The sequence below is a fragment of the Cavia porcellus genome, unplaced genomic scaffold, assembly GCF_034190915.1.
Source record: "Cavia porcellus strain 051 isolate PalLab524CR breed Dunkin Hartley unplaced genomic scaffold, mCavPor4.1 scaffold_14, whole genome shotgun sequence".
NCBI lineage: Eukaryota > Metazoa > Chordata > Mammalia > Rodentia > Caviidae > Cavia > Cavia porcellus.
The window spans coordinates 7,817,417-7,841,804 of record NW_026947497.1 but is presented as its reverse complement, the minus strand read 5'-3'; the positions used below and the strand labels follow the sequence as shown (position 1 = coordinate 7,841,804).

The 24,388-nt window shown below is 53.8% G+C and overlaps 1 protein-coding gene across 10 annotated transcripts in view; it reads left to right on the top strand.

Annotated features, from left to right (window-relative positions):
• Lef1 (lymphoid enhancer binding factor 1) overlaps positions 1–24,388 on the top strand; it is a 93,484-nt gene that overhangs the window by 40,731 nt on the left and 28,365 nt on the right. For all 10 annotated transcript variants that reach the window (XM_003467993.5, XM_013150600.3, XM_023564340.2 and 7 more), the window contains exon 4: positions 21,028–21,160. In XM_003467993.5, coding sequence (XP_003468041.1) covers positions 21,028–21,160 — 133 coding nt within the window. The remainder of the gene's footprint in view (positions 1–21,027; positions 21,161–24,388) is intronic.

The window sequence follows — 24,388 nt, the reverse complement described above, 5'->3', positions numbered from 1 at the left end:
TAGCTGCCCCCGAACCCCATGGCCCTGACCTGGCACATGGTTCTCTCCCACACAGAACCCAGCAATCTCTGTAGATAGCAAACCTTGACTTACAGGTAAAAGCAGGCGAGGCCCAGGAGTAAACCTATCTGCCACTTTTCTCTGTGCCAGTCACGGTGGCACACACCTGTAATCCCAGGTGGGAGGCTGAAGCAGGAGGTTTCCTGCAGGTTGAGAGCCAGCCTGGGCTACATGGTGAGTTTAGGGCCAGCCGGAAACACTTTATCGAGACCCTGTCTTTAAAAAGGGAAAGACCACAGGGATGTGACTAAGCAGCACAGCACATGCCTGGCAAGCACAAGGTCCTAAGTTCGATTCCTGGTACCAAAAACAAGGGAGAGACTCACCAGCAGCGAGCACTAGTCTTCCCTGCTGGCCTCAGGCAGGACTGTGGGGACTGCAAGTGGCTCGGAGCTACAAGGTGGCCTCACCACCTGCACAGTGCCCTGCGGGCCCCATCTGTGCTCAGCAGCTGTTGCTTTCAAAACAGCCACAGCCCAGTGCTGGGCAGCAGGGTGTTTACACAGCCCTGGGAAGTCAGCAGAGCTTTAGATGCTCAGGGAGCAACCTGGCGAGACAGAAGAGAGGCAGAGCCACTTCGGCCACAGGCCAGCTCAAGAGGTTCAGGGTCCATCCAGTCGTCACAGTGGACATCACAGAGGAAGTTCTGTGGAAGTGAGCAGGTGATCAGCCCTTTGGTTTTGAAAAACTTTGAGAAATTACTGTGTCTGTCCAGTTCCACCCATAACTGGGTAATCCAGCACATGCAAGCCTGAAGCATCTTCCCCCAATGGAGCCAAAGCTCACTTTCACTGAAGCGCCACCGAGTGAATCGTGACCCAGAGTCCGGGGAGACTGGGAGCTGTCACAGCCCCGGGAGGCACCAGGAGCCAAGAGCAAGGGGGCACCGTGCTCCTCCAGAGCAGGTGCTGGGCCGCAAATTCTAGACTGCCTGGTCCTCACCAGGTCTCCCGGTGCCAGCTGGTGTTATTGCCATCCTCCAGCCCAGGCAGCAGGAGCTGGTGACCAGATGGGGCCTGAAGGCGGCAGAGTGCAGGTGGGAGCCCAGGCCCCATCCTGGAGTGGTGTGGGACCCCTGGCTGGTGTCCCCCAGGGGGGCAGAGGGAAGCATCTAGGAGGGTAAACAGGTAACGCCCTATGTCCACCTGTGGACTGAGGAAAACCCTCATCTCTATTGTTTTTTAGGTTGATAAAGTAAGTTCATTCTCAAAGAAGCAACCACAGTCCTCCGCGTGCAAGTCTTTCCCAGGCAGGCAGGTGGCTGTGTGTGGGGGACTGATGGAAGCTGTTACCTGCAGAAACAGCAAGTGTCTGTGGATAATGGGAAGTGCGGGATGTTTAAGAGACATTGCGCACAGAGAAATGAGACCGACACAAGGGACCTTGTTAGTTCTAGAAGGTGAAAAACACGCCAGTGAGGAAGGATTGCAATACATGGGGAGCTTGCTGCGGCCGTCTTCCGAACAGCCAAGGCCAAGAACCTTCAAGGTCCTGTGCTGTATGCGGGGCAGGGCGGGGTGCATTTCCCTCCTGGAGAACCTGCGCAGCCTGGCCCTCCCTCCCTCCCTCCCTCCCTCTCTGCCAGGCTGGGTGAGCTGGAGGAGGAGCCATTCTGCTCTCCGCAGATCCTCTCATTACCGTCTCTCCATACCTGTGCCTGTCGGAAGTTCAATGTGATAATTGCTTGAAATACTGGGAGAAAGTAATTTGTATCGGTGAGGGCTCAGTGAGCTTCGGATAAATCCGGGTTCTCCAGTGGGGACTTCCAAGGAATTTCAAGACTCGACAGCTGTGTGTGTGTGTGTGTGTGTGTGTGTGTGTGTGTGTGTGTGTGCGTGTGTGCACCTGGAGCCCTGGCCCCGCCCAGAGCCTGGCACTTGGTGAGCACAGGATTTCTCTGGGGTTGGAAACGGCAGGAGTCCGTAGCCTTCTGGACCAGGCCTGTGTTCAGGGCCCTGAGTGCTGGGGTTTTGTTTTCTAGATTGGACCGTCTGGAGGCAGGAGTGCTAACATCTGCAGTCACTCACGGCTCTGGTTCTTGGCACGTCCTCGAGAACCTTTCTTTTAAACATTTATATCACACTTAGCAGGTGTCAGGCATGGTTGTAAGTGGTTTGCATATATGAACAGGAGCTCCTTGGAGTCCTGTGAAGCTGCACCAGCTAGCACTCACATCTTCCACCTGTGGAGATGAGGCACAGCCACGGGGTGACTGGCCAAAGGCCACCCGGCCGGCAGTGGCACAGGTGAGACCCAGACCCACGCTGCCTGGCTATCGAATTCATGTTTGCCATCCCGGAAGACAGCGGATCCCCTCTTCAGCTTTAAAATCCTTGGTTGCAGCCTATAGCAAGTCAACAGCCAGTGTTTAATTATCAGGTAAAAATGGATACAAGTTAAGAGCTGCGCAAGGTGGTACGTGCTTGCAATCCCAACATCTAGGAGGCTGAGGCAGGAGGATCCCTCTTGAGTTGGAGGCCAGCTTGACCCTGTCTCAAAAAAAAGCAATGCACACTAATCACGCACCAGGGAAGTGCGTGAGCTCAAGCTCAGCCTCGTGCACCTGACCTTTTAAGAGTAGACCTGTCCTCTTGCCTCCAGTTTCGTCAGCTTTCCACTCGGGTAGCTCAAAGGTGCCCACAGTGTTTCCAGCAGATCTCACAGCCGACCCTTGGGCTCCATCCCCGGGTGGAAAGCCTAAGTCTGCACATGCCCGGTTTGCAGGGAGGACCCGCGGAGCTGGCCAGCTGCTCACACCCGTGCCCACTTCTGGGTAGCAATACACACACCAGCAGCTCTAATTATTCCTGAGATCTTCGCTCCAGATGCCCCCGGCATAATTAGGGGCCTGCCCAGGGTGAAGTGCCAGGGAGGAGGAACAGCTGCCCTGCGGCAGGGAGCGTGCCCTGTAGTCGCAGTGTCTGGAGCCCCGGCCTGGCTGCTCACCTCACCAGGGCCCGCGCCTGAGAAGTTGGGGTGGGGAGCCAGGGGTCTGTTGGATTCTTCAGGGGTCCATTTGCCACGTGGTCCGAGAGAGGTCCTGGCCAGGGGCTCGTGGCTGTCATGTGGGACCCCCGTCTAGGCGCCCTCCTCACATCTAGTGTAATGTACTCTGTACTCACTGTGGCTACAAGGTCTCCGCTCAGGTCCTGCCACAGTGTGGGTGGGAAAGGCAGGGCCAGGCCAGCACCACTGCGCTGTTCCCCAGGTCACAATTTGCAGGGAGAAAGGGTTCTGAGGAGTGCGGGTCAGACCAAGACGCAGTGAAAGTGAGAAAGGGGCCCTGCAGATAAGGAGGCCACACGGAAGACACAGGGAGGGGGCGGCCTCCTGACTGCCCCCGGCCCTGGCTCGGACACAGTTAGCCCTTGCAGGCCCCTGAAGCCCACGCAGGATGCACACACCGTGTGGGGCAGAACCTCAGCCTGCAGCCACAGAGGGGCCAGCGCCCTGCGCTGCAGTCTGTGCGGCCACTGGAGTCCCCTGGGCCCCTGGGATGGACACTGCGTCCTCCTCCCGCTCCTCCTCCTCCTTCCCCTCCCCCTTCTCTCCCTTTCTCCTCAGCCTCTCCGCAGTGTCCCTTCCCAGGAACTGGTTCCTGCCCAGCACAGCCGCTCTGGTGCTAAGTTGGCTCCCTGTGCCCTTATCCCTTGGGCGAGGGTCCAGGGCAGCAGGTGAACAGGCTCGGGGTGCGGGAGATGCCCCATCCGGAGTAAGGCTCAGGGCTCAGCCAGCCAGCAATGTGGTCTGTGTTCCTGCATTCGTGCCTGGCTTTCTCCTCTTGGTGTGAGAGTCTACGTGGTCTTCAGGGCCGTCAGACTCCTCTGTGCCTGCCGCAGCCCACCCTCACCCGTGGCAGTCTCAGCCCTCACCCTTCCGATGGTGCCCAGGACCGCGGCCCCGTTGTCCTGAGGACTCCCTGTGCTTGCGGTTGGTTTCCAGTGGCCGGCAGCTGCGGGGCGGGGCGGGTGACACGGCTGTGCCCTCCATCTGTTCATTTCCTACTTCCCAGCCTGCCTACACTGGGGCTACTTCGGCCCGAGCACTCGAAGCAGAGAGTGGTGGGAGTGCCTATAAACGCCCCTTCGTGGGCACTCTGGGTTTCGATGTTTATACATTTTATTCGTATGCATTTGCGTACCTCCGGCTCCCATTCCCGGGTGGTGTGGATGCATGTACCTGCTGACAGACATGTCACCGTCCCTTCCCTCACCCCTCTCCCCCCTCTCCCCCCCTCCCTCCACGTCCTGGTCCTTTCTAATTTGAGGAAGATCTGTCTCCCTGTTTCCTGTTATCTTTCATTTTGCTCTTTAGTTTGTGATTTTATGCCATGTGATATTGAGGCTTGCGTGTCTGATTTATTTCACTTAGCACTGTGGTCTCGAGGCGTGTCCATTTTCCTACAGATGACTCAAGCCTATCCTTCTTTATGGCAGAGTAGTACTCCACTGTGTGTAAATGCCATGTTTTCTTTATCAGTCGTCTGTCAACAGGGACACAGACTGCTTTCAAAAGTTAGCTATTGTGAATTGTGCTGTGTGTTTTTGATGATCATCTGGTATCACTTTCACTTACATTTGTTTGGAAATATAATTTGTACTTCTGCCCAGCATCTTTGAAACTCCTCTGTACTGGGTGGCATTGGGAGCTCAGGGAGACCTGGAATGGGAACCCTCCCTGGAGTCTAGTGTTGCTTCTGCTGCTGTGTGGCCCGGTGGCTGGATGCTGGCCACTTCTTCACGGAGTCTCATGAAACCACAACTCAGACCCCAGGCCGGGCCGGGCATTACCTCTGCACACACAGCGGTGGTGTCCCTGGCCCCTGTCTTCCTGTCCTCTCCCTTGCCCACACATGACCGTCATAGGTGGTGCTGACGTGCCGTCCCCCCCTGGTTCCTCCTCCCTCCTGTGAGCCATCTCCTGCCTCCTCTGGGGCCCTGACCACACCCCGCACATTGCAGATGGCACTTGGAGCATGTGCGTGCTGTGCCCAAGCCCAGGCCCAGAGCATTGGGGGCGGTGACCAGTGTAGCCCAGCCCCTGTCCCTTCCTCAGGAGCACTCCCATGGTCGAGATGCTGAGCAGAGGGCTTGCCGGGTGGTCCAGCCTCATGTTGGGGCGCTGCCTGCAGTTTGGTGTCCCCCAATGGCCCCTGGGTTCACAGCAAGGCACCCTCATGGACAGTGGAGGCTCCTTCTCTCCAGAATCCCAGACTTCCGTGCCTGCTCCTGGCCATGTCTCACCTCCGTCCCCGACCTGAGCCCTGCAGGGACTTGCGGTCAGGGCTGGTAGTGCTTAAAGCCCGCCAGGGCCACTTGGGGCAGCAGGCTTTGCAGGTCCCTCGCTGCCACGGAAAGCGCTGTGGAGGTTGAGCGTGGAGCGCCGGGAAGAGCGGAGGCCTGAGCCTGGTGTTTTGAGCCTACCAGCCTTTGAACTGGCTTCTCCCGAGGTGGACAGTTCCTCCTGCGTGTTTCTATTCTAGGAAATGCTGAGTGTTTAAATGTTGGCCGCAGTACACGCTGGCGGGTGACTGTGCCCACCCCTGGCTTGTTGGGAGACTGTAGCCTGGCTGGGTTGAGTCTGCAGGGACTGTCCTCACCGGCCCTGTGACCCGGAGCAGGTGGAGGTGGGGTGGGGTCCCCGAGCACCACGCATGGGGGTCGTGCCAGCCGTGCCCTGCCCTGCCCTGGTGGTGCGTGATTCCCCAGCGCTGACTCGGAGACTCCCCGTGAGCCCTGCTGTGACAGGACAAGATTTGTGGGCAGAAGGCACGCATGGTAAAATCCACTCCTTGTGTCTGCCGGGTGGAACCACCTTCACCACTCCGAGTCGTTCGCCTGCTGTTAGACCGTTTCTAACACAGATGGGGTTCACAGAGCTGAAGTGCAGCGTGTGGGGCACACAGTTCAGGGGTTTCTAGCACATTTCTATGTCATGCGGCTCTCACAGTCTCATTTCAAAATATTCCCATCTCTCCAAAAAGAGTTCGTATAGATCTGTCTCAGTTCTTCCCTTTACTCAGCCCTAGGGGACGCTCTCTGTGGTCTCTGCGGACCTTGCTGTTGTGCACATTCTCACATTTTCTCATGACTGGACTCACACAGTGTGTGGCCTGTGATGTCTGGTTTATTGTCCTTTGTCCCTTTTCATGACTGACTAATATCTCATCACACATACTGTCCTTCGTCAGCGAGCCCTTTCCATTTTTTGGCTGTTCTGAGTAATGCTGCCCTGAACATTTGTAGCAAGCATTTGTGTGAATATGTATTCTCACTTCTTTTGGGTCTAGGAGTAGAATTTTGGACTCATTTGGTAATTCTGTGGTTAACTTTTAGAAGAACTGCAAAACTTTTCCTGTCTGTTTCTTTTGAATATTTCCAAAGCTTTAAATGTGAACTAGTTTTAAAAAATTGTAGGGAAGAAAAGCTAAACAAGTTAATATATCCAGGTGGAAAAAGCACACTTAAGTTAGTAATATGTAGAAGAAAGAAATAATTTAGTGGTTAAACAGGTTCACATAGTCAGTTAGTGAAAACACAACTAAATTAGTGATAAACAGAGGAGGAAAAACGTAACTCAGTTGTGTTGAAAGAAGGCCAAAGATGAGTGTGAGAATCAGGATGTGCAGGGCCCTGGTTCAGTCCCCAGTACCACTAACAGCAGCATTTGCACTGACTTACAGCATATTTAAATTTATAGACGGAAACTGAATTCACCGGGGTGGAGAAAACGAATCCCCATAGAGTCTTCTTTGTTCATGAAACAGGGTCTCACTGTAGTCTAGATGGGCCTTGAATTCATAGCTGTCCTCCTGCCTCAGCCTCCGGGTGTGACATTCTAGGCGTGCACCACCCCGCCCAGCCTCCCTGTGTTCTTTCCGTAAACATATTCTAATGCCAGTAAAGTAAGAGCGAATGAGCAGGTCAGTCAAGGTAGACCAGATACCCCGAAGTTGTCAGCAGGTGGCAGAGTCAGTGACCTGGAGAGACACTGTTACCAGCCTGTATTGGAAGGTGAAACACCCAGGCACCATGCAGAATGATGCTTGTCCTGGGATTGGGGGGCTCCTGAATACACAAGGGGCTCCCATTCTCCCTGACCTCCTGTGTACCTGCGTGGCTCGGGGCTCAGAGGCTTGAGGAGAAACCGTCGAGTAGCACCCTGCTCACTGCGTGTGCTCAAATGCGGTGTGTCACCACGTCTGAGGCTGACCTGGGGACCCCTGCTCGCCTGTGAATCCGCAGCCTGGCCTCGGGTCCCAGGAGTGGGGTGCTGCCTGTTTGGTGAGGAGCAGAGGGACTGGTCCTGGCTGTGTTATGCCTGTATGTTTCAGGGCTTTGCGAGTTTTCTCCTTTCTCTCTGAAACACTGGTGTTGTAACTGACACCTTCCTGACAAAGGCTTGGTGAGACGCAGCTGAGGCAGGGCACATGGCTGTACCGCTTAGGGTGTGACTGTAACCTCACCGGGTGTCAGTCCAGTTCTCTTCGGGGTTTGCTGCCAGCGTTTCCCTGGCAGTGCCTTCCTAGCTGGAGCAAGCCACTGCCCAGGGCATCCACTTTGAAATGAAGTCCCTTGAGAAGCTGAGACAGGCCTGTCCCTCTGCTGCTGCTGTGTGTAGAATCACTTCTCTGTACCCCACAGGTTTTGGGGCACAGGGCCACAAACATCAGCTCCCTCATTTGAGGGACGCTTCTGGGTGGCATCTTTTGCCTGCCTGCACAATTCCTGCTGGTGGCTGCCCTCATGCCACCCAGACCTTTTCTGATTTTGATTTTGAGACAGAGTCTTGTTACGTTGCTGAGTTGCCCAGGGTGGCCCCACAAAGCCCTCCAGCCTCAGCCTCCCGACATGCTGGGATTGTAGGTGTGGCTCGAATGTGGGCAGGAGGAATGCGTGCTGGGGTTGATGGTCCTCAAGGGGAAGACGGGGGTTAGGAATGCTTCCAGTGACAGCTGGGCCGCCGTCAGCAGGGCCCTGAGAGATCCAAACCCCGCTCGTGTAGTCTCGCACGCGCAGTGTCAGGATTGCGGGGTCATCATTGTCCCTGGTGCCCGGCCACGTTGAGGCTCACTGCATTGGTGCTTGACGTGCTGTGAAGTGACAGTTCTGTCCTGATTCTCATCATTTCCTGGGTGTGTGGTGCACCCACAGGAACCAGGTGGTGTTGGGAGGCTCGCTGCCCTTTGCACTGTGATTAGCACTCGAGTGTGATTAGCACTTATCGCTTTGGGCCGTGGTTGCACCTCCCAGAGCTGGTGATGGGGAAACTGAGGTGCCCTTGCTGGAGCTCGGGGCTTCTGAGCCCTGGGGACCTCGGGGTTGCAGTGTGGCCCACACTCGGCGCTGGCTGACGCAGCAGCCCATCATTCACGGGCCGCAGATGCCGAGGTGCGGCTGCCTGTCTCCCACTGGTCTCTTCCTCTTCTGTGCCGCCCGCTGTGTTTCTGTCTCCAGGTGTCTGGGTCCCGCTGTGTTTGTATTTTTCCTCTTTCTAGATGATCTTATCAGGCGTCAATAGAAACCCCATTCCTGTAGCAGAACTTACTCTAGGAGGCTGAGGCAGAGAGATCACAAGTTCAAGCCCAGCCTGGTGACTCAGTGAGACCCTGTTTCAAAATAAAAAAATTAAAAGGGTTCTTGGACATGTGACTAAACCCAGAAGCCCTGGGTTCAGTGCCCAGAATCACACACACACACACCAGACTAAGAGGCTGCTGTGAGCTGAGGAGGTGAAATAAAATGTCCTTCAGCATTTGGGTAGTGGATAAAAACTGGGTGCCCAGCAGGAAGTCATCTAATAAGAGCTCCGGGACTCACTGTGGGCAGGCAGCTGGGTCGGGCAGCCTGGGCGTCGGGAGGACTCGGATGTTAGCACTGTTTATGCACACTTCCAGGCGGGTCGGGCTTGGTTTCCCAGAAGCCCTGTGCGTCGCCGGCCCGCATTGAGGGCGCCTGGCAGCGGGTGGCCAGACGACTCTGCTACTCCCAGCTGAGGTGACCGTGCATCTGCACCCTGTATCACCATGCTGCTCTGTGCCCAACCCACTCTGCCCTTACAATGTGGCATTGTGTGTAGCCCACTCGTGGGATCCTGAGACAGAAGGGGAGAAACTCTGCAGCAGGCACAGGTGGCCCTGGCCCTGGGCAGGTCCAGTCCTGCGCTGCACCTGCCCTGCCGCCTGGGCTCCTCTGCCCTCCCCGTCCAGGACTCCTGGGCTGGCTCATGTCTCTGGCAGGAAGAGGCCGTTTTTCCCCTGAACTTGCTGGACCCATGGCCTGTTCTCTGTCCCCTGTCCTCTCCCAGACAGGCAGCTGCCCGCACTGTGGCCTGGACAGCCACTCCGATGCCTGTGCAGTGGCCTCGGCTACTCAGAGGTTCATGCCCTCGCGTCTTCTGGATCACTTTCTGAAATAACTGTGTCACTGCTGCCCCTCCATTCACCATTCCTTGATAAGTAAAAGAAGAGGAGGAAAATGCCCACGCCTGTGCCTGTGTCTTCTCTCTGTGCTCGGAGACCTAGAGCCGGAGCGATTGGGCCCAGCGACCAGGAGCCAGGCTCAGTACCTAAGCACCATGGCTGCTTGTATCCCACGTCACAGGAAGGGTCCTGAGTTAGGTCGCCTGGATGGCGTGGCACATTGTGTAGCAGCTGCAGACGAAGCTCCAGACTGTGGTCCTGTTGCTTATCCAGGAGACAGAAGGGGCTGAAATCCGGGCGAGGTTCCCCTGGGAGCAGAGGGGACCGGTGTTGGCCAGTGCTGTGCTGGTGTGAGTGCCCTACCCAAGGACCCCGCAGGTTGACTGGTGTCCCTGGCAGGGACAGCCAAGACAGCCCCTCCCCAAGCAAACTCAGACTGCCAACGTGATAATGACGGGCTCTCGGGGTCCACAGAAGCATGGCCATCAGCCAGATGGAGAACACAAGCTGGCTTCCGCATGCCCTGAGCCCAGGGGTGTGGCACGTCAAATGCTCTGGGCAGAGACAGGCAGATGGGGCCCTGGCATCTGCCCAGCCCTGGCAGTATATTCCCCTAAGGAGGCTGTGAAATCTCAGAGACTCTGAGGAGGAAATTCCCCACCTGCGAGCAGCATTGCAGAGAGGAGCTTATCCCTGGCTGTGCGCTCACACGGGGTCGTTTACCACGAGCAGGAAGCAGCCTCTGTCATCTCCGCTGCTCTAGCTTTCCATGGGCGGTAGGAAGTTTCTTTTTCGTGATGTATAAATAGAATTGAAAGCCTTTTTACAGGTCTTTATGTTTTGTTTCTTCCTTTTTCACCACTGCGGCAAATGTTTGCAAAGGGTTTCTGTTCTGGCTGGACGTGTCAGGGCGCCTGGATCACACCGTGCCCAGGACATAGAAGCTGGTTTGTGTCATCTGTTTTGTCATTTAAGTGCTGAGCCTCAGTTTCCAGCTCATTTCAGGATTTTGGTTTTTACATCCAGAAGCAAAGGTTCTTTTTCCTTGACTCATACAAGTATCTCCTGTGAGTTGGCGCAGGTCTCGCTGGGTTGTTCTCACTCGGGAGAGGCTGTGCCCTTTCTGCTGAGGGTGTGCAGCGAAGGACCGTGGGGACCGTGCCGACTGGGCAGTGGCTCGCGGCTGCTTCGCAGGTGCGTGGCAGGTGTGTTTAAAAGCCGTCCCAGGTGCCTGACGTCCAAGGGCCCTGTGACCTACAAGTGGTCCAGGCCAGTTAGCAATTTGTTCCTCAGCAGAGAATGAATTGTTACAATTTTGCACTACTTGTTGCAATATTCGGATTTAAATTTACTGACTTCCCTCCAATTTTACATTGGCAGTTCTTTGACTTCACTGAATTGGGGCGGAGGGGAGTGGTACCTGGGATGATTTATTCCGGGACCTTTTGCACTGAGCTACATTCCCAGCCCTTTTTAAAAATTTAATTGTATTGATTTTTTATTTTGAGACAGGGTCTCCCTAAGTTGCCTAGGCAAGACTCAAATTTGGTATCTTCCTCCTGATGTACTGGGATTAAAGGCATGTACCACCCTGCCTTGCCCAGCCTGATTTTCAGTTTCTGTATCCATAATTTTCCTTTTATTAAAAAAAATTAAATGGTTACTTTTTGTTTGTTTAAGTTGGATCTGAGTGGAGGGATCCTACTCAGAGTTTTAAACTGTTAGCATAGCTTCCTGATAGAAATAAAATTTAAGGAACAAATGCCTGTCATACTTATTTATTTTTTATTTTTTGGTTTGGAAACAGTTTCACTTTGTAGTTCAAACTGGCCTTGAACTCACTACTTAGGCCAAGTGGACCCCCAAACTTGTAGTGATCCTCCTGCCTCAGCCTCCGAGTGCTAGGGTTACAGGTGTGCAGCACACCCAGCTCATATTTATAATTTAAAATTTCTCTCATTCTCTAAGATCAACACTATCGTTCCATATATTTAAAATGTACTGATAAAATCTGATTGAAGCAAAAATAAAACATGTTTTCATACCTACATCAAAAAAATGAGTAAGATGAATTTTAGTTTTATTTAACGTAGCTCATTAGACACGGGACTGCACCGTGTAACCAGTGTAAAGACATGGATGCAATTCACATTCTTTACACATTAAGTGCTCGAAGTCTTGTGTGACTCTTGCACACACAGCGTGGTCAGCTGTGACTGGCCGCAGTCCAGGGGCTCCAGCTGGTGGCCGCCGGCCGGCACTGTCCAGGCAGAGCGTGTCTTGTAGGGTAGATGCCGCATGTAGGTGGTCGAGGGAAATGATCTGAGTCCCCGGTTAACGTGAGCTCCCAGTTGCTTATACTCTCAGACTTCATCCTGCTGATAGAAGTCGAACCCAGCACAATTTATTTGCTGTTTTTCTCTTTTCAATTTCTGAAAGCGCTTCGGTAGAAAAACACAGGCCCTGACCGACTGCTTTCACGTGGGGGCCACCTCGTCTGAGGCAGAGCGTGCTTGGCATGCACTTGTGCCTGTGACCATTGGAGCCGCTGTGGTGGCCCAAGACCTTCCTGTGAGAGCGATGTGAATGCTTCATGTGTCATTTTAAAAGCAGTTTTATTTGCACTGAAGTATGGTGATTGCTTTCCCTGGTCACTGCAGGCAGGAAGGCTCATCAAGGGTGGAGCTCTGCATTGTCCCTGGGAGGCCGAGGACAGGGATGTTCCCCCACTTCTCGGCCGGCCAGCTGCAGGGCTACACTAGCCTTGACCATGCAAGGTCTGCCTTCTCGGGCCCACATCGTCTTCCACTTCTGCCGGACCTTGTGATGCCTCATTCTGCCCCTTCCTGGTGTCCGGCTCTCTCAGTGACCCCTGTCCCTGGGGCTCAGGGAAGGACAGCCTGCTGCCCCCTCTGGCCTCTGCACACAGACCGGGGAGGGTCCTCTTCTCCTTCTCACCTGCCTGTCCACCTTCCCTGGTTGGTTTACCTTCTGGTCCCACCACCTACACAGCCGCACTCCACTTGCTGATGTCAGAAGTCACCACGCTGCGGTCAGCAAACTGCGGTTGGCCTTGGCGTGTGGCGGGGACAGTGTCCCTGGTCCCATCTCCTCTGTGTGCCCCGCAGCCATGGATCTGCGTTGTGTCTGCACAGCCTCCTCCCAGTTTCAGCCCTGGACACTGTACCCCTGTACCCCCAGCAGTAACTGAGCCTAGCAGGTGCCTGCCCTCCCGGTCCGGCCTTCTTGGCCTTGATCCCATCTCTACCCTCCTCCTCCAACTCGGGCTCTGCCGCTGTTGTCTTGCCTGTGACCTTGGACCACCAGGAACGCAGGATGCTCCAGATCGGGCTTGCTTTGCTCTCTCTGCTGATTTCAGAGGAGGGCCTTCAGTAAGAAGGATTAAGGAGCACAGAGACTGAGGGTGTGGCAGAGGCGTTGGGACCTCAGTCGGATGAGCATGAGTTACAACTTCACACCATTCGAGGTCATGTTTGCTTCCAGATCTTTCCTCAGTTTCTCTGCCTGAAGCCTCCAGTTGCTGCAAACAGTGGGTCTGCTCTGGGCTCGCAGAGTGAGTCACCCCAGAGCCCTGGCTCTTCCCTGTGTTCACAGTGAGGATCTGACGGTTTGGAGAAGGACGATCCTCGTGTTTACGCAGACAGTTCTGTGTGACCTTAACTGTCCCGGGCCTCAGCTTCCTTACGTGACCATGCGGAGAGTAGGGTGATCACAGTGACAGTCACCCACCATCGGTTCCAGCAGGGAGCCGGTTTTCAGTGACCCCTCCTGGTTTTTCTCATCTGTCTGCCCAGATTTTTAACTCTGGTCACCTGCACTTCTCTAATTGCCTTTGCTTGATGGGTTTCCCTTCTGCCTTCTCCGTTTCATAACACATCTGGGGCATGATTAGTGACTAATAAACGGGAAGGCAATTATATGACTCTTTATCCACCCTACAGGCTCACATAATTAAGTTAAAATGAAGCTTAATTTTAGGTTCTGCATAGCCTTTAATAGAAGCGTTGCACTTGAATGTAAAATGGTTATTCTAAAACTTTTCTCAAAAGGCCAGCGATGGTCCGAAACCATCAGTGCTGGAGAGGAAGCCAAAGTGCTTTAAAACAGTTCTCCACAGGAAGCTCACCTTGATCCCGCACCGCCTAGCAATTTCCCGGCCACCGCGGCGCAGCCTGCCTTGCACCCGGACCCCTGGTTGCCCTGGTGTAGCAGGAGGTGTGGGCCAGGCGTGCTGAGCCTCACTCCGGGTCTTTCTCCCTGCACCGCACGTGCGCTTAAAGTCACAGCCTGACACTGTGCATGAGAGGCGACACGCAGGACCCGCTAGACCTCAGAGCTGGCATGTGAGCAGGGCAATGTGAAGTCCGGCTCTGCGCTAGAGAAAGGTGCCTTGGAGTCGTTTGTAAGGCCGTGGATGCACCCTGAGACTAACTGCTAGCTGTGATAAACCAGCACACGAGCTGGACCATTATATGGGTTCTGTCATAGAAGAGACTCAAGGTATACATGAATTAAAAAGCAAGATAAAAGCCAGACGACAGGACGGGAAGCAGGGAGACAGACCGTCCACAGATGGGAAGGGGCTGAGGACTGGGGAAGCGGGGTGGGCAGGGGAAAAGGATTCAGAGGTACCCGGCACATGAACCTCTCTCTCCCCGTGGAGTGTGGGCGTCGCGTACTACAAACACAGAGTCGTGGAAAGTAAGAAATTGAAAGAGCCCTGACTGCAGTGGCACTGGATTCTTATCTGTGAAGGGCGGACTTGCGCAGCTTCTTGTGAAGCAGAGAAAGAAATTGTAAAAATTAAGTGCATTATCTTCAGCTCAAGTGACGCTGCTGGCCTTGAGCCGTCTACACCTGCACATCCATCTGCCCCCTGCCTCCCGCCACCCTGGCCTCTTCAAGCCTGGCATGGTGGTGTGTACCTGTCATCCCAGCACTCGGGAGGCTGAGACAGGAGGATCCCTGCAAGTTGGAGGCCAGCCTGGGCTATACAGTGAGTTCAAGACCAGCCTGAACTACATGGTGACACCTTGTCTCAAGAACAAAAAAGAAGAAAAATAGAGGAAAGCTGTGCTGGTCAAAAAAGAGGACATTAGAGATTCAGTGTTCAGACTGGTTTACTGCACTGTGGCTGCTTTGGGGTGGAGGAGACCACTTCTCAGGGACACTGGGGCCCTCGCCTGACAACCAGCATGGAGGAGGGGACGCTGGGACCTGGGCTGCACAGTGAGCCCATGCCTGGGGCCCAGCCCGGTCAGTGCTGCGGATCTAGCGTGTGGCCTTCAGGAAGCTGCCCTCCATCTTTGGGGCTCAGGAGGAGGGTCTCCACGGTTGCTGGGGGGAATCTCCTAAAATAACTCTCTTGTCCAGCAGCGTACTGGAGTGCAGGGGCCCAGACCTCATAGATTGTAACGGAGGCCGCATGTCACAAAGGGGATCTGAGTGTCAGAGAAGACAGTGGGAATCCCCACTGGGGTTAAAGCAAGCTCTGAAGGGATTTGCAAAAATAAAAAGGTGAAACAACACTGCTCTTCTTGTCTTTTTTTGTTGTTGTTTAGAAAGTGGTTCTTTTTCATAACGTACGTTTTTATGTTAATCCACAGTGGGTTTGCCCCGCTCATATAAAATGAATTCAGTAGCTTTAGATCGCTCCTTAATTTCCAGCGGGGGAAATATTGATGGACAAATCTACATAGACCAAAGCTCGTCCGGCCCGTCAGGGATTTTTCAGGCGTGTTTCCTGCCGTGGGTGCTGCTGCCCAGGCGAGCACAGAGAGGGAGCACACCGAGGGTGCTTGTGCTCTGGGGCTGGGGTCCCCCAGGACGCAGCTGCCCTCCGGAAGTCTCAGCTGCAGCCTGAGAGGAGGTGAGGGCGGGGAGGGGTCCGGGCAGGGGTGAGAAATTTCCTTATCTGAAAGGAAACTTGTGATTCAGGGTGCCTTAGGTGACTGTCATGGGCATTTAGGTCACACTGGTTCATCTGCCGGCCCCCTTTTATTTGTTATTAGCTCATGACATGTAACGAACACACTGTAGGTGTGCTGTTCACCAGAGTTGTGCCTGCCCGTGCCACCTCTCAGTCCGTTTTATTCCCCCCCATCTCCTTTTCCCTTCTGCCTCCTCATCTGTAAAGCGTCTACCTCTGTGTTTCTGTCGTCTGCCTTTCACTGTGCTCTTCATGTGTTTACACTTTGAGTTTCTCATGAAAGAGAAGCCAGGCTAATTCACCATCTGGGTGAACACCCTCTTTTTAATCCATGTGGCTAGTGTTTATTGAGCACATATTATGTGCTAGGACCTAAGTCAGATGTTCTTTTCACATTGCTTGTTATCCTCTGAGTCAGTATTCTCTCCCCATCACCTGCCCCAGGTGAGGACAGAGTCTGAAAAATTCAGTGGCTGCCCTGAGCATAGTTAGGGAAGCGCCCCGAGCCCGCTCTGTCCACAAGTGAGCCACGTCGCCCCAGCATTGCCCCGGCAACCGAGCATCAGACCTTCAGGCTTGACTGCAGTGGTGGCATCTTGTGATACCTAAGTGGGGCTGGCGTTGAAGTGTAGATTCACCGTCATGTCCTTCAAGAGTGGATGGGGGAAAAAACAGTGGATGGGACAGGTGGTTCGGCTTGCTTTGTTCTGAAGCAGCCTCACCAGTGGCCTCCCTGGGGTCTTTGGTGGTACAGCAGTCTCTGGATGGCTGGGCGCCCCTGGGCAGTGGAGCCACAGCTGGCTGCGCTCGCCGAGCAGGATGGCTCAGGACAGTGGAGGGAAGTGGAGTCACACTGTGTGGGTGGGAGGAACAGCACGACTGTCCCTACCTGACGAGAACCTGCCCCCCAGCACCCCGTGACTGTGTCAGACCCCTTCACCCACAGCCTCGTCCCTCAGAGCTAGGAGGAAGCACCTCAAGTGTCCCCAGTCACCTGAATTGCATGAGGGAAGCCCTCATGATTGAAAGCCATTGGGGCCTGCCCCAGGCCCGTGGCTTGGCTGGGCACAGACTTTGAGGTGAGCTGGGGTGACAATCAGTGCATCCACGTGGGTGTGCAGGGCTCGGGAAGCTGACCTGGCTGGAGTGACGCATAGCTCTGCTTCACGAGTGCTGGGGGTCTCCAGAGTCCAGTGAGAGAAATCTGGGGCCACTGGAAGGGGCACAGCAAGATGGAATCACCCCCATCCCAGCTCTGCTCAGCAGTTACGAGGAGTCCGCATATGAAATAGATGCCCAGCCAGCTGGCGTGGACCTGGGGCCTCTCTGCAGGGAAGGGCCCACGCTTTGGCTGGGGTGGCAGTTGGGCTGTGGGGCTGTGGGGCTGTGGGACCCTGGGGTGGTGGCTCTGAGACCCCTTCTCAGCAGGGGAGAGAGCTGCTCTCCGCCCTGCCCAGAACCACATCCTCCAGGGCTGACACCTTGAGCTCCTGCCAACGGCATGTAGGTTGTTTCTGGGAAAGCTGCCCTGGGCGTGGCTCTCAGGCCTCTAAGTGGCACCCGCTTGGTGTTGTCCACAGGGTTTTATCAGCTGTGGTGCCAGAGAGGCTGTCACCTGCAGGGCCTTCCCAGAATGGCCTCACCCTGGAGAATGGCAGTGTGGACTCTCCGAGGCTCTGACCATCACACTGAGGTCCTCCTTTGTCCACTGTGATCCCTGTGTCAGGACAGAGACCACACAGTGTTTTACAGACGTCACATGCCTTTGGGGACAGTCCAGGTAGTCAGCTCCGTGTCCAGGACCACACAAACCTGGCTGTGCTGGCTGCAGACTTGGCCTCCGTGCTGGGGAGCCAGGCCTCACCTCCACGCCCAGGGGAAGTCACCTCGCTTGTCCCAGTCTAGCCCCTACCCCACCTTTGCGGGAGATGGTGACACTAACCCACCCCACAGGTGTTGCAAGGATGGAGACCAAGCACCCAGCAGCGCTGCCTGGGTCAGTGGTGTCTGCGGTGATGGTTGCTGAAACCCCGCTGTGCCCGCCCTTCCTGTCTGGGGAGGGCTCAGGAGACCGGGCTGCAGGAAGTGGGACTCTGGGTGTCTGGCACCCAGTGCCATCAGAGCCCCGGGCTGACTTTCTCCTCCCCTAAGTGGCAGTGAGAGTGAACCAAGAGGCCCAGGGCTCTGTTTCCATGGCGTCACCAGCGCCCCTGTGTCACGGGGGTGGGGACCGGGCAGAGCCGTGCTGTGCTGTGTGCTGCCGGGGCCCTGTCTTCAGCACCCCTTCTTGGGGACCTATGCGTGGAGGCTTCCTTAGACAGCAGCTGGACCCGCTGGCCTGTCCACGTCCGGCTTCGCTGGTTCAGAGGTGCACAGCCCCCGTCAACCTGTTCACTTTCTTCACACTCCTCGCTGCTTGCTTTTCTTGCTTTTAAAACATACTGCTGGACCCATCACGCGGCCCCTGCTGCCTGTCCCAGCCCCCGAAACCTGGGAAGCGAGCTGCAGGAGAGCAGGGACCATGGCCCTGTGTGTGTCGTGGGTGCTGCAGAAGTGCTTGGGACACCGCAGTGCTTCATACATGCATGGGTGCGGACACACCTGTGTGTGTCACTGTGCATCACCAGCCCGGTCCACACGTTTGTTTGTCCACAGAGACCGAGGCGACAGGTTGAGCTTTCCTCCCCTCACCCCTCTGGTGTTTGCCTACCGGAAAATGCATCATGCTGTTGCTGGAGACTGGGGGAGTGGGATTCGGAGTGGCCATGTGAGACTCCAGCGAGGAGGCAGAGCTCAGCTTTGTGTGCAAGTGGAGTGACATCAAAGGACACCGTGTAGGGCTGGGGACCTTTGCCTCTGTGGCACCGTGTCAGGTATCTGCTGCGGGGTTGGAATCCGCTTTGTTCCATGTGTACTCGTGGTGCAGACGGTCCACAGGAGGCAAAAATAAGACCCTTGGAATTCCGCTCACACTTATTATTGAGATTTCACATTACTTTTATTATTTGGCCGCCGAAATGGACGTAATACTTGTTGGCTTTAACACACCTGCTAGTACTGCTCTCGCTCCCCATCTTGCAAAATATAAGACAAGGCCAGAGCTTAAATTAAAATCCTCAGCTTCTTATCTCCTTCCCACAGGAAAGCAAATCTGTGTTGAAAACCGTAAAATTAAGAGGAGAGCAAGGATAGCATAATTTAGCAAAAATTCAAGGCATCAGCTTGGCAGCTGCATGGCTGCAGGGAGAGGTCGGACATTAAGATGCTGCCTGCTACTTCGGGTTCCTGGAGGTGGTGCTGGGGACCCAGGAAGCCACGCGGAAGGCGGGGTGCGCGTGGAGAGTCCCCAGAGGTTTCTGCCAGGCTTACCTGTAAACACCCCTAGAAAATACCTTTGTAGATGATTTGGCAATTGTGCTTCTTTTGAGATTCAAAATAAAAGCCAGAGTAGCCTTTCTAGAGTCAAGGCGTCCGTTTCAGCATTTGGGGCTTACGCTTCTTTCCTGTTTTTAAAAGGACGCATACTCACAGCCTTCCTTCCCTGCCCAATCCGCCCCACTCCTCAAGCCTCACATACCTTGTATTTCAGGGCCCTGCTCTCTGCATTTGGCAAACTGCATCGCTCACACTGCAGAAGGACTAAAAGTTTTTTTGAACATTATACACATTTTTATGCACGAATGTGCTGAGGTGTGTGGAGAAAAACTTTTTTTTTGATAATGGTGCTCAAATGCCAAGAGCTCTGTGCGTTATACAAGTTTGGCCATTGGACAGAAGCTGATAATTACAAAGTAAAGAAAATCTAGAATGGAAATTATGCCATTGTCCAAAGAGACCCCCCCACCCCGCAAGTCAGTCTTTGGGTGGAGGTGTTGGTGACGGGGGCAGAGAGTGCCAAGAGCTACTGGGATATCGGCTCCTAGCTTTCCTGACAGCAGGCCTTGGAGCTGCAGGCTTCAACATGTGATTTGTAAAAGACACTGAGAAGCCATGCTGGGTCTGGGAGGAGTCCAGCGAGAAGCCGGGTCACCTTCCTGTGAGCCGACAGGCGCCAGGCTGAGAATCAGGACCCCCACCCCGCCCGGAAGCAGCGGGCTGACTCAGAGGACAGGCTGAGTGGATAGCAACCGAGGTGCAAAAGGAACACGGTGCTTGTACTGTCTGGTTAACTTTGCAGGACTAAGACCAGAGGTCTGAGCATCTATCGGGAGGATGACGGTATGCAATATAGCAAATACGGGGTTTCCTTCTGACTTGTTTTTGAAATCCAATATGCTCTCACTATTTTGCTTTGTTCTGATTTATTGTTTTGTTTTACTTAATGCTCTGTTTTGAGTGGTTTTTATTCTGTTTTGTTTTCCTTGATTTTACTATTTCTGATGGCATGGATAACTACCGTGAAGATGAAAAGGGGCATTATGGGAGCCACTGTAGATTTCCTTTTATCCTGTTTTGCAGTTCTGTTCCACTGTCACTGTTTTGTTTTGACTGGCTTTATTCTGTTTTATTTTGTTAGGTTTTATTTTCTTTAAAATTAAAAAAAAAAGACAGAATTAGTGTGTACTGATCGAGTTTAACCAGTCCAAGTTGTATAGTGGTTGCGGCACTGTTCTTTCTAAAATAATAATAATAATAATAATACTATGAATATTTGCTGGAGAAGCTGCTGTCAGATCCAGCTGTGCCCAGAGTGTGGCCCTCAGGAGGTTCAGTCTCTAATTCGAGGTGATTGTGGCGCAGGCATGCCCCAACCAGTGAACTCTTTCTAGTCTGTTCCTCCTGAACCCTCGTACTCGTTACTGAAGTGCCTCCAAAAGAGACCTTCTGGAGACTGCTGTAATTAGTAGTTGGGCTTAACATCAGAGCCGGCCTTTACCTGCATATCATTGTGTTTGGTCTCTGTTCTTTGAGGGAAGGGTAGAATTCCTTTTTCTTCTTTATTGTTCTTAAACAGATAAAAGTGTATTTCTCAGGTGTAATGTGACTTTTTCGCAGTACCTTTACATTGGGGGAGAGTAGAATCTGCCTGAATGGCAAAGTTACTTTTCGTGGTGAGAACATTTGATAGCCACTGTCATAGCATTGTTCAAAAATGCAGCATCGTAATAGGTAGAGTTTCTGTAAAACGGCCTCCCTGTTTAGTGACTGAGTCACATTTACTGAGTTGGACTTCAGTCTTGGGTGCAATTAGAATGATCATAGATCGTAGGTCGATGAAGTCAAAGAAATGACCTTGGTGTCTAGAAAACGTTGCTGAGCTCAGACCTCGCAGTGAGGTAATGAAACTTGCTGGGAACAAACATGGGTACCATGGACAGCCCATCACAGAACCTGGGGGGACCTGGGTGACTGACCTCAATCTCTCAGGCCTGGGGACGTAGCCAGGTCCTTCTGGTGGACATCTGTGGACTTGGGCAGATTTGCCGAGGCACCGTGCAGGGGCCTCCGTGGGACAGCTCCATCACACAGGGTGGAGTGGTTCTGGGTTTTGCTGCCATTGCTGACTGATTGTGCTCTCGGGTGACACTGAGGGGCAGGGAAGACAGGAGTCGGGCACCCCACTAACTGTGCTATTGTGGTTTTTTTTTTTTTGCAGTCCAACAAAGTGCCCGTGGTGCAGCCTTCCCATGCAGTGCACCCCCTCACGCCCCTCATCACCTACAGCGACGAGCACTTCTCCCCGGGGTCGCACCCGCCACACATCCGGTCCGATGTCAACTCCAAGCAGGGTGAGCACCACTGGCCCACGGCCCGAGCGTCGGGACCCTCGGCGTCTCCACTCCGGTCATGGCCTGGACCGAAAGGCAGGGGCTGTGCAAGCCCCAGAAAGCTCACCGGCTAGCGGTGTTGTACAACCCCAGGAAAGTTTGTTGTTGCTTCTTTTTTAGGATTGAAAATAAGGAAGAGCACAAGGGTAATTTTCTTTTTTTTTTTTTTTTTTTTGTCTTTTTCTTTTTTATCGGTACCAGGGATCAAACTCACAACTGCCTGCTTGCAAGGCAGGCGCTTATGCCGCTGAGCTAAATCCCCAGCCCCGGCAAGGGTAATTTTCCAAGTGACAACTCTGGAAATCTGTGCCTCCCAGTATAAACTAGGGCATTGTTCATGCAAGCAAGCAGTCCAGTGCTCTGAAGTGTCCTTCAGCAGGACAGCAGTGCCACCCTCAAGGGCCCAGCTGTGTCCCTGTCCCCACCCTTGGGGACCTGTCCCTGGCCCCTGAGTGCCAGAAGCAGTGGATGGCGACAGCCCACACGGTGACACAGTTCCGTCCTGACCAGGCCATTACGTGAGCTGCGACTGTGGCTTTTCTGCAGTCTGTAGCAGGACTGCAAACGCAGCACAATTCGAATTTCACCAGCGAGTTTCTCTCGGTGTAGGTCTTGGCGGCATCGCCATCCTGTTCTGTCCTTCCTCACTAAGCCTGCCCTTTCGCCTTTCCACTTGGAGGACGCGTGCCGTGGCTTCACCTTGGCATGTCTGAATTGTGCACGTAACTTGGTTCGTCTTCGGCGCTGTTTACAAGTAAAGCAGGCGTGGCAGTGTCACAGGGAGGGCAGCCGGTGTGATCACCCTGTCCACCACTCAGAGCCCCAGCAGCTGCAGACGGGCCCACAAGGGCCAGTTACGTCTCGGGGGCAGAATGGGGCAGTACGGAGTCCACCAGATCAGTGCTCACTTTAACACTTACCGAAGTGCTTCCTTCTGGAATTTTCCACTCAATTCTCTTAGAAGAACCTTGGATGAGGGGCATGAGTGTGCAAAGCCTTATGGTGATGTTTTCATAGATACACAGTAGAAAGGGCCGAGTAGCAGACCGTGCGTGACTGCGGATATGTCGCCTTTGAGCCTCTCGCAGGTCTTCGGTTATTCACTTCTATTCCTGCTGCGTGTCACCCTCTTCTTGCTATATAGCAGCATCATTTTAAATTATTAAGCACGGAACTATCTCTGTGGAAGTCAAAGCAGTGCAGATTGCTTTGGCTCCTTTATGGGAATCGCAAGCTGCACTCCGCTTCCTGTGAGAAAGAAGCACGTAAGTGAAGCTCGGCCTGCGACGCTACCTGTCCAGGCCTGCACAGTGCACCCGGTTGGGCTGGGAGGAGGACGAAGCGCTCTGGTGTCCCCACCTCTGGCCCCAGTCTCCAGGGCTACTTCCAGGACAGCTTGTCATCAGGACCACACACTTGGACTTCACAGGGTGCTCCGAGGCCCTGCACAGCCTGTGGGAAGCAGGGGGTGCCGAGGGGTAGTGTCTGCCTCTGCCTGGGTTTCACTCTCATGTCCAGCTGGGTGTGTATTACACAGCAGCATCTAAGGAACGTGTGAAAACAAGTGTTCAGCCCTGGAACCCAGCACGCAGGAGGCTGAGGCAGGAGAACCACAGTGAGTTTAAGGCCAACCTGGGCTACATAGTGAGACCCCGTCACACACACAAAACAAACAGTATCCTCAGGACGGCCCCCTCCTGGATGAAACAGTGAGCACCTTGAGCTGCTTTGCTGTTGATGCGAACCCTTCCTTCAGGCTTAGTTACTGCTGCACTGGAACCCGAGTGGTTCCCGAGGACCCTTCCCCAGTGCAGACAAGACTTACCCGCCGACATCTCCAGGTTTCCATCAGGTCTATGGCTGTGCCCCTGGGAGAGGGCTGTGCCAAGAAGGGAAGTGAGTTTGGGTGTCAGAGACAGGGTTCCATCTGGAACAGGAAGTCGTGGGTGACAGACACAAACCCTAAACTTGCGGTGAAGAGTCCAGCAGTATTTAAAGACTCATTTGTTTATTTAACAAATAGTCCTTACTGCATCGTAGGCCCCGTTAGAAGCACTTACTCAAAAGAATAACTCTTCGTGGTTCAGTAGCTGCTCTCTGGAGAATTCTAGGCTTACTTCCCTTTTAAAAAGAGAGAAATTTATAGCTAATTAACAATCACATTTATGTTTCCTGTTTCCATCCCAACTGGTTTCCTAATTTCTTTTACCAAATTGTCATTTAAATCATTGCTTTTCAAACTTTTTTTTTTTTTTTAACAAACTGCAGAAGTACAAGGGACTAGAGGCATGGCCAGCATTGGTCCGCCTGCTGTCCCTTTAGTCTCATTTTGGTAACAAATTTTTGTGTTTGTGTCTTCTGCATACTATCTGTGCTGCAAAGATCTTGTCCTAAATTACAGATTTGTCTTGAGATTTGTGTACGAGGTGTGAGGGGGAAAAGCAGTGTGTCCACACAAGAAAGCTGTATCACAGTAAGACACACTGCTGTGAATGCCCCTCAGGACCCCCAGCCTGGCTTCCCACACACTTCCCATGGGTCCTGCCGTGTTCTGCAGCAGCTCTGGAATCCACTTTCCTGAGTGTCTTTAGTTGTGCCATCTGGCCTGCTTCTGTATCCTGAATCCATTCGAAACATCTCCGTTTCGTGGTCATCCTGACTTTGGCAGAGGAGCCGGCAGTCACTCGGTGCCTGATCGGTGAACAAGGTGGGTCAGGACACGGCCTTTTAGTGAACCTGCCTTTCGGCTGGACGGCGGCAGCGGCTGCAGCCACCAGACCTTTGATCACCTTGTGAAAACACTGAAGAAAAAAACTGTCAGAAAGTGGCAAGTGCGATGGGCTACGTGAGACGTGAGATGGGGAACTGAGAGGAGCATTCGTTTTTTACTATAATAATTGTTTAAAATTTCAACATCCACTGTGTTTTTGACCACCCAGTACTTTACCATCCAGCACCTCTGGGGACGTGATCTGAGTTTACAGAGATTCCTCTGGAGCACTCCTGATGTCAGAATCCAAGCTTGCGGGCTTGCTCGCTGTGCTGCTGCTGGCCTTTTGGGCGGGCTTGTCCGCAGCCAGGTAGAGCCACATGGGGCCGAGATGCAGGCCCAGTAGTCTGGTCAGCTCTCCCAGAAAGCATGAGCACAGCTGAGTCCGATGTCCTGAGGACCAGGCCACAGGCACCAGC